At 39.7% G+C, this 9,329-nt stretch overlaps 2 protein-coding genes across 5 annotated transcripts; one reads left to right on the top strand and one right to left on the bottom strand.

Annotated features, from left to right (window-relative positions):
• Nucleotides 51-5,072, bottom strand: LOC18602766 (cellulose synthase-like protein D1). Of its 4 annotated transcripts, none has more exons than XM_018120257.1 (7): nt 4,775-5,072; nt 4,428-4,720; nt 3,461-3,890; nt 2,819-3,196; nt 2,214-2,589; nt 1,512-1,911; nt 51-1,324 (listed from the first exon to the last, which is right to left on the bottom strand). In XM_018120257.1, the coding sequence occupies exons 1-7, from the start codon at nt 5,027-5,029 to the stop codon at nt 364-366; spliced, it is 3,093 nt and encodes a 1,030-aa protein (XP_017975746.1). In that variant the 5' UTR covers nt 5,030-5,072; the 3' UTR covers nt 51-363. The 4 variants fall into 4 exon arrangements, with proteins under 4 accessions (XP_017975746.1, XP_017975748.1, XP_017975747.1 ...); XM_018120259.1 differs by having other exon boundaries at nt 4,428-4,704; nt 4,813-5,072; XM_018120258.1 differs by having other exon boundaries at nt 4,428-4,736; nt 4,827-5,072.
• On the top strand, nt 5,994-8,392 carry LOC18602764 (putative F-box protein PP2-B12). Its single transcript, XM_007034358.2, has 3 exons — nt 5,994-6,385; nt 7,280-7,398; nt 7,738-8,392. The coding sequence occupies exons 1-3, from the start codon at nt 6,098-6,100 to the stop codon at nt 8,138-8,140; spliced, it is 810 nt and encodes a 269-aa protein (XP_007034420.2). The 5' UTR covers nt 5,994-6,097; the 3' UTR covers nt 8,141-8,392.

Genomic DNA, 9,329 nt, shown 5'->3' with positions numbered 1-9,329 from the left:
AATATAGTTCCTTAAGATGAACTATCTTGAAGCAGCATGCCAAAACCTGGACCAACCGGGCGGAATCTGAACGTAGGTGAAGATTTTCCTTGCCAATCATTCTCTGTTTGATCCTTTACCCTAATTAAACACAACAAAAAAAAACAAAAGGAAAAAATGGATGTCTGGTTTAAACTCCAAGAACTCCATTCCTTGCACCAATAAAATTCCTAAGGTAATCTTGAGCACAACCTGCATCATCCAGCAGCATAACTCTGCATCCCTTCTATCTGGAAGCTTATACGCGCCTTCAATGTCCAATTGTGAACATTCAAGTAAAAAATATCAGGGGGTACATATGACAAATCCAGAAGGTTTAAGTCTTTACACTTGAACACTTCCACCACCAGCAGATGCGGTATTTCCATCTGGTGGACTGATTGATATCCAAAGCAAAGATACCGTAATAGACACAAGCCCAGACCAAACGTATACGATTGTGGGTACCCTTCCTCTTCTCCCCATCAATCCCTTGGCAAATGGGTACATGTGAGCTAACACCCAAAAGCTGAAGAATAGCCCTCCGAACAGCTTATTCCATTGTGGTATGACACTGTAAATGGTTCTCGAGACCGCAATTACTACGGCCACAAGGTTTACAACTATGATGGTCAGAGGAAGTATGAAGAGACTGGTCCATTTGACAACATAAAGATCAGCATAAATATCATCCTCGTCATCACCGGCTGATTTAGAGGTTAGCGTGAAAGAGATCTCGATGCCAGCTATCACTTTTAGGAGACCCTGGATGACAGCCACCAGGTGAGCACTTGTGCCACCGATGACCCAGAACTGTTCATTCCGCCACCATTCCTCAAGGGCAATGCCTGACCACTTCACTTCAAGAAGGGAAAGGAAGGTGAGTGTCAAACTGATGATGAGGAGGTAAAAGAGGAATGCAACATTTAGGCCCTGGACAATGAACTGCCCTGAGAAGAGAGAGAGAGCGGGGAGGAAGCAGTAAGTAACCAAGAAGAGAGAGGTGAAGGGGTAGAAGCCAACGTTAAGATATGCAATGCGTTGTAGGAACTTGAGGCGCCGAGTTGCAAGCAAAGGATTGTTCCTGGAGAAGAAGATTTCCACTGAACCAGTGGCCCATCTCAGGACCTGGTGAAGGCGGTCAGTGAGGTTGATTGGCGCAGTTCCTCTAAAGGCATCACGCTTCGTCACGCAGTATATAGACCGCCATCCACGGTTGTGCATCCTGTATCCTGTCACCACATCCTCTGTCACCGAGCCATAAATCCACCCTATTTTTCCTCCCCAATCAGTCTTATCTTCATACCTGAAAGATGAAAGAACAAAACAAATATCAGTCAAATTACAATGTACACAGTTGTATCAACTTTTTCTTCGGAAATGGAAGAAAGCTCTGAACAAGTTCCACAATTTGTGCTGTTTTCAAGCTTGATAGAAGTCTGTTTGCAAAACAAGCATAGAAAAGTGGAGGCAATCAGAAAGCAAGGGCGTACCAGCAGGAAATAACAGCAACCGCCTCAGCAACAGTGGGTGCATCAAGTGGTGGGCGTGGTGCGAGCAATGCACCTGGAGGTCGACCATTCTTCACAGAAGCGTGATCAGCAAGGGGACGTCCTTGGAACTCCGCCACGGCTATGCTTTCAGTGAACATGGTTGAATTACCAAACTTCCGTGGAAGGTCCAGGTCAGGATGCACATTTAAGGGCTGTGATTCATCTTCTTCTGACTCTGGCTGAGCTCGAATAATTGGTGCCTGAGACTTGATCCGCCCAAACATGCCTGAATACTCGCTTGCCCTCGGTGGATGGAATCCATAGAGTGCATAACGCCGGAACATGCATCCAGTTCCTACATACACTGGCCCTTGAAGACCATCAAGCGCTCTCATACTTCCTGTTGTGAGCAAAAAAACAAAAGGTCAAATTTGAGTAAGGAGCCAAAATGGGAACTTGCAATGTAAAAGAGCACTCAATTGAGTAGATATCATAGTTTAAAAAGGATAAGTCATAGTAGTATCATACTATAAAAGTTACGAATCTAAAGATTTTCACTACTGGTACAGGCGATTCAATTGATTGTGTGGTATTGGATAGTAAGTATAGTAAAGAAGGTTACCCAAATTCAAAATAGCTCCTACTTTTCTCCAAATCAAGCTGAGTATAAGAATAAAAGACACAGTTAATTCTGAACATTACCATCAAAGAAGACAGTGTTATGATTTGCATATCGATCTGATGGATCAATCCCTTCAAATCTCTGTGGAAACTGAATGTAACAAATACGGTCACCGCCACGGTCCATCATGAAGCACATTCCTTCTCTTATGGCTAGAGAATTATAGACGTAATGGTCACAATCCAAATTCAGTATAAATGGCCCATTGGACAATATTGCTGAAGCTCTAACCAATGCATTCATGGCTCCAGCCTTCTTGTTGTGGTCATAGCCTGGCCGCTTCTCCCTCGAAACGTACGAGAACATTGGTATCCTGATGTCTACCCCTGTGAAGTCTAACTTTCTCTCATCTGGCTGACCCAACACCGGTTCACTTTCTGGGACTTTACTCATCACCTATGACATATTCCATAATTCAGGTAGGTAGTTCAAAATTCAAAATTCCCAAAAAAGAAACAACAGGAATTGCGGTATATGTAGAATCAGAAATGAAAATGGCACAAAATGACTATTATTAAATTAATTGTAATTGTATTTAAAACGTGTGTGTTTCTAATCAATTTCTCTTATGTTTGATCCAAGTACCACAAGTTTTCAAGGAATAAATATTCAGAGTGATGATCACCTGCAAGATTCCAGCGTGGTCCCCCTTGGAATGGTCAGCAGTTGGATTGTGCCATGTGCCAGGCCAGTGGGTTCCATCGGCCATCCAGGTGGCCTTTTCGACCTTGAAATCTGGTGGCAGCGAGCCGCCATTCTTCTCTTTGGCAAGTCTTTTCTCCTTCATTGCCTCCTTGGAGTTGTGCATTTCACTCCTTTTACGGATGGACTCAGGGAGACCATTGATCCTCACCTTGAACTCATCGTACTCTCTCTTGATCCACCGGCGGTCCTTCACGAAATCAGGCCGTTTCTTATTCTTTGTTGGATCAGTTTTCAAGCTGAAGTAGCTGTCTGGATTCCTTGGCTCAATGGCATGTTTTCGGCAAAATGGCACCCACGCCTAAGCGTATGTTGTTAAATAAAAGAAAACCCGTTAAGCAACAGATACAAATAAAATTTTAATTCAAACTTTTGATTAGTCATAGTTATCATTATTGAGTAGATATAAACAGAATTACTTATTAGCAGCTTTGCACCCTTAGAAACTTAATGTCAAGTTATTTTTAATTTGTCTTGCGAGATGGTTTAGATTACTTAAAATTGACATAAAAGGGTGTTGTCATGGGAAAAGAATTTTGACATAAAAGTTGCAGTAACTAATTACCTCAGCAAAACGAACTGCCTCGGCCATGGCCTCAAATGTGAGTATGGCACCACCATCATCTGAAATATAGCAGGCCAGTTTTTCCACAGGATAGTCAGCAGCCAAGATGGATAAAATGGTGTTGGCAGTGACAAGAGGAGGTTCCTTTTCAGGATCAGCGGTAGAGACGAAAACGTCGACGCCGGGAAGGTCGGAGCGGCCAGTTGGGTTGGACGGAGAAGCCTGCTCGAACTTGTCACGGAGGGCAGCAAGGTCCGTGGCTCGGTTGATGGGATTGAGCTTGGGAAGGATGTCTAGGAGCCAAGAAAAGGCAAACCAACACTCACAAACAGTGGAAAGTACCCAGAGCCAGATCGCATCAGGATTTGGGTTTTGCCAACGCCATGCAAGGAAAAGAAATAGAGCTACAAGACGGATCACTATTAACAACCTGTTAATAGAGAATAAAGGTCACTTTAACTACTCATGTGATGATAAAAAAGGCGAGAGGTGTAATATTTGTTCCATGCACCTATTCCAGCCGTGCATGTTGATTATTTTTCGAAAGAAGAGTATTGCTATGTTGCAAAGTCATTGACATGCTCTTGCAATTACTTCCTTTTTAGGATGATATTAATAATGGCTTATTCTCATGGTGACAGGCGAAGGGAACTGACCAAAGCCAAAAAAGAGACATTTATTCATCTACTTATTTTCATAATTCTTAAAACTATAAAATAACTATAGTAATAAGTTGACATGATTTCAATGTGGCTCAGAATAATTGCTCTGCATATACATAGATAGACCTTTAGTGAAATTTTTTGTTTATTCCAGACTTAGTAGCAAAAACCTCGTTAAAAAACTGAGAAGCACAATCTATTTGATATTGGTCTAACTTCAAGCAAAAAAAGGTTTACTCATCTGCCAATAAAATCCATTCAGAATAGTTTTTAAATGTGCAAATGGATATGTCCAGGTTGTGCACCTGTAAGGGCTAAGAACTCCAGGCGGAACCTTAACCTTCCTAGTGAGTGGCTTCCATGGCTTGTCCATAAAATCCGACATTGTCACTCCACCATCCGTTCCATATTGATTCTCATCATCCTCTTGCCAAAACGCATTTCCTATCCCATACCTTGCTTTCGACTCAAACAACCAACGATTATGATCAAAATCCCCTGTCTGGCTCCTCAACAACATGGACCTATTATTTGCTGAATTCATTATCGACACCCTTCTATCTAGTTTCGCCCCCATTGCAGGCCCGCTCTCTCCACCCTCCTCCTCTACCCGCCTACTTGTCCGCTGTGAGTCTGAGGCGAACCGAGATGCCCCGTATGTGCCTTGTTGCCCGTCAGGTTTGGTGTCGGAAGAGGACCCTGACCCTGGTTGGTTATCAGGTGTCGGCGGCATAAGAACAGTGTAATTGATATAGTCATTTTGGTTCGATAGGTCACCGGAGATGTCTATGTCATCGTCCCTGGACAAGCTCACAACTCGACCGCTTGATGTCCGGCGGGAAAATTTTACTGCCTGAGGTGGCCGGGCGGCGTTTGATGAAGATTTCTTTGGACTTGATGTTGCCATTGTCGATGTTGTTTTGTTTTGCTTCTACTACATCTAAACCACGCTTGCCATTGTTTTATCATGCAAAATAGATGTTTTTCATGACTTCCATGATAGAACCAAAATAAAGAAGGAATAATGAAAAAAGAAGCAAAAAAGTGGAATCGTTTGTTCAATAGTTGGTTGAAGTAGGAAAGGAGAAGAAATTCTGTTGATGTGTTGAATGGTTTGCAATTTGGTTTCTATTTTTGGGTTTTGGTGCAACGATTTTTACTCCCTTGCTTTATGCTTGGCCTTCTGATTGGGTTTTAAGCAAGGCTGGGTGGAGTGGGAGCTTCATCATTAACATATTAAATCTTTATATTCTAGTTTATAAAAAGTTGGGAATGCTGAGGGACTTGGAAAATCCTTTCAAGCTTCAGGCTATGACTATGCCTAACCTTCGTACCCAAATCAATGCCAAAATTCGGAAAGCTTTTTAATACAACAGCATAGTCTCACTCAACACAGCAGGCAGGGGTTGGTAATAGAATTTTTGCATCTTCTCCTCCTGTTGGTCCATACGCAAAACACGGTCCATCCAGGCAGATTGATCATCTTCTTACCCAAACTCACCCGCACGATGGAAAGCCCAAATATTTTTTGAACTCGCTTTCACAAACACTTCGCAGCAGGTGTGCGCATATACTGACACAAACACATTCTACGTGTACAAAATAAAATATTAAATTAATTGTTGATTTTCTTAAAATGTTAATCATAATACAAAATTTATAGAAAGATACAAAAATGTCTTTGAAGGGAAAACCATTTAAGATTGAAAATATGTATTTAAACTAAACATTTCATGAAATCTTATAGGTGTAGTATGCATGTTGAGTGGATAAAGTGACGAGTAAAAAAGAATAAAGAAAAGGAATCAAAGTACGAACACCAAAAGATTCTAGCTTTGTCAGATAATTCCATATTGCCATTGACTGACCCGTTTACTACAGAAACCTAGACTTTGTCCCTAAGTCCTATTACAGACCAAATTCTTGATTCTCTGTCTCTCACGGTTCATTTCCAATAATCCAGTAGAAACAGCAGATGGAAAGAAAAATGCAATTTACAGTACCTCCCACGTTGCCAGAAGGTTGCATAGCCAACATCCTCTCTTTCACATCACCTCTAGACGCCTGCAGGTCAGCCCTTGTTTCCCCTACTTTCAGATCAGCTGCTTCCTCTGACGCTGTCTGGGAGAGGTTTCTGCCTGCTGATTATCAGGACATCATTTCCAAGTCGTCCTTGAAGTTGTCTTCCTTGGATTCTTTGTCCAAGAAGGATCTCTTTTTCCATCTTTGTCATCATCCTGTCATCCTTAACAATGGCTCTTTGGTAAGTTAAAACCCCAATTTTCTTATCTATTTCTCAAGGTTGTTGTTTGAAGAGCATATCAGTTTCTGTTAAGCAAGAAAATTGGACTTGGGTTTGGGATATCATTATATAAATCAGGTTTAGACTTACTAGCATTGGTTAAGTGAATTGATCTAATTCGATCAAAGCATCCTTTCTTTATTTCGTACTAAATTTACTAGTGTTAAATCCTTTACTACTGTTTTCAATTGATAAGGCATGGAGGGAATTGATCCTTAAAGCTAAGTAGGTTGATAAGTTAATTATTATGCATCGATTGGTCATTTTAGATATCACGGGCTTTTCTTGAGCTCTTTAAGCAGTTTTATGCTGAATGCTAATTATAAGCAATACTCCATCCTCCTTTTGTTTTCTCCCTTGTTCTGAACCAGGAAATTTTGCTGTTTCTTTTCGATGTTTTTAATCAAGTATAATACTCTGGGTTTTATTAGCAAATTATTAATGTGACTTCTCTTCAACTTCAAGGCTGCTTCTAGTTTGAAGATGCTATCCAAGTTTGACAAGCACTTTAGATCTCCTATCTCGTTTTTCTTCTAGAATTAAATTCTCTTGTGGAATAGAGGTATTAAATCTGATAGAATACTAGAAATCCTGCATCATCCAATGACAAAGGCCTGTCTCACTTCTATTGAATTTATTGCTTTTTGAAACTATTGTATCTGACATGTATACCCAAGTTAACATTTGCAGATGCTTGTTTAGCTATAATATTAGATGGAACATTTTCCCTAATAATTCACCAAAAACAGAGAAAAAAGAAATCAGAGACCTTGTGTGAAGTTATCAGTAACAATAATTTTTCTCCCTTGGTGCATGTATCAGAAATGTTTAACAAGGTTTGTTCTTTCCACACAGAGCTTTACATTAGATAAATGGACTGGCAAAAAATGCTATATGTTGGGGGCAAGGGAGCTGTCAATTATTTGGGGAGATACTCATACCTATTGGAGATGGTTATCTAGACCTGAGTCCAGGTTCTTTTCTCTCCTCCATATTCTTTGTTTTTGATTTTTACTATAGATAATTTGTTATAATCCTAATCAGATCACTCTCTTCCAGAACAATAAGAATCGTAAGATGCCCTTACTACCTTCATAATTAAGAGGAAGCACAACAATTTTAACCTTGCACACTTAAGCTAGCAATTGTAGATCAATATTTTTGCTTCCCTGCCATCCCCTCCTTTACTGTCAAGCCTGTCCTCTTCCCTTTCTTGAGGGCCACGAACCTGTAAACCAGAATGTTTGACTAGTATTGTTGTTACTTTAATGTTGTGATTCTTGTATTTTACTCTTGTTGCATTGTATTTACAGGTTTTCTGAAGTGGCTGAGCTCAAGGTTGTTTGCTGGCTTGATATCAAAGGAAAAATAGATACCAAAACCTTATCCACCAAAACAACTTATGCTGCTTACTTAGTTTATAAGTTTGCCACGTTCAGACATGGATTCAAACGAAGTCCTGTAAACATGCAAGTCAAATTTGAAGAAGAAGAGGGTGGCGTAACAAGTATAGTGTTCCTAGACCCGCCCTTCGCTACACGTGAACAATCTCAACACAGAGAAAATGGGTGGATGGAGATCAAGATGGGTGAGTTCTACAATGAACAAGGAGATGATGGAACAGTGGTTTGTAGTCTATGGGAGGTTGATAATTTCACAAGCAAGCATGGCCTTATCATTGAAGGTATTGAGCTGAGGCCTAAACGCAATTTGTAAATGCCAGTGCGTCTCTCAATATAGAGAGGTAGTACGACAAATACTTGTCTTTTAAACTTGTATCAACCTCGCTCAGGCCAAATGTTTGCTCTTTTCTCTTAATGGCTTCAAAGCAAGTAATCTTTGGGGCAATAGGGGAACTGTTGTTCAAGGGTTTTGCGTATAGAAAAACAAAGCTTAGAATTTAACATGGTGGATGTAAGAGCAATTCAAAATTGACATGAACAATATTCCCTTGTGTGCCTTATAGTATGAGCTCTTGCCAAGGTAACGGGGGTATAATTTATAAAAATTATCTATTTTGCAACATTTTATAATATTTTTACGTCAATACAGATAAAAGAAAAATTCCTCTTTAACTTTTAAAAAAATAATATAGATAATAGAAAATTTTTAATATTAGATTGACATTGTTAATTTTAAAAAATATAAAAATTTAATTTTTATAAATTATTATATAAAAATTAAATTCAATATTTTAATAAAATATAAAGATTAATTACATAATTTAACCTATAAAATAAAATATCGATATCGGATAGAAAAAATGAAGCCACATTTTTGCAGTTGCAGATAACCAACAGGTCCAAAACAGTAGACCTACGTGTACTTAAAGTGATAATAATAAATAAATAAATAAATAATAAAATAAAAGGAATGCTTATTCCTTAAGATTGTAAATAACACAGCTGTCCGAGCACAGTGAATAGAAGAGAGAACAGTTGGAAACCATCTTTCCTCCTTTGCTCTTCCTCCCAAAAAATAAAGGAGAAAAATGGATTTTACAAGGGTGTTACCGCAAGAGTGCTTGTGTCTGATCATATCATTGACGTCGCCTCGAGACGCATGTCGATCGGCCCTTGTTTCTCCTGCCATGAGACCAGTTGCAGACTCTGATGCTGTGTGGGAGAGGTTTCTGCCTTGTGATTACAGGGATATTATGTCTGTGGGATGATTTTTGTGTGGGGTTTAAGCTTATGACTGAATATGTCGGGCGTCTAGCAGAGTCTTTGTTTTCATCCCAAGTGTAACCAAATTTTTTATTTTGATATTCTATACGCAGATTCAAGTAATGAAATTAAGATAATTGCCTTGTATGGCTTATGTGGCTTTTACTTGCATCAATCTGGTTCTCTCTGTGTCAAATATTGTGACCAATGGGGTTCCTCGAGACCCAGATATGAAGAGG

The sequence above is a fragment of the Theobroma cacao genome, chromosome 4 (assembly GCF_000208745.1).
Source record: "Theobroma cacao cultivar B97-61/B2 chromosome 4, Criollo_cocoa_genome_V2, whole genome shotgun sequence".
NCBI lineage: Eukaryota > Viridiplantae > Streptophyta > Magnoliopsida > Malvales > Malvaceae > Theobroma > Theobroma cacao.
Note: the sequence above shows the minus strand (reverse complement) of the source record. Positions and strands in the feature narration are given on the sequence as shown.

What these genes read in the sequence shown, in the direction of transcription:
- LOC18602766 (XM_007034360.2), bottom strand. Translation starts at nt 5,029, where the DNA reads ATGGCAACATCAAGTCCAAAGAAATCTTCATCAAACGCCGCCCGGCCA. An exon ending in ACCACGCTGGAATCTTGCAG is followed by an intron (nt 2,590 to 2,818) that starts GTGATCATCACT and finishes AATATGTCATAG; the next exon opens with GTGATGAGTAAAGTCCCAGA. An exon ending in TAACACTGTCTTCTTTGATG is followed by an intron (nt 1,912 to 2,213) that starts GTAATGTTCAGA and finishes TGCTCACAACAG; the next exon opens with GAAGTATGAGAGCGCTTGAT.
- LOC18602764 (XM_007034358.2), top strand. Translation starts at nt 6,098, where the DNA reads ATGGAAAGAAAAATGCAATTTACAGTACCTCCCACGTTGCCAGAAGGT. An exon ending in TCCTTAACAATGGCTCTTTG is followed by an intron (nt 6,386 to 7,279) that starts GTAAGTTAAAAC and finishes CTTTCCACACAG; the next exon opens with AGCTTTACATTAGATAAATG. An exon ending in TTATCTAGACCTGAGTCCAG is followed by an intron (nt 7,399 to 7,737) that starts GTTCTTTTCTCT and finishes TTGTATTTACAG; the next exon opens with GTTTTCTGAAGTGGCTGAGC.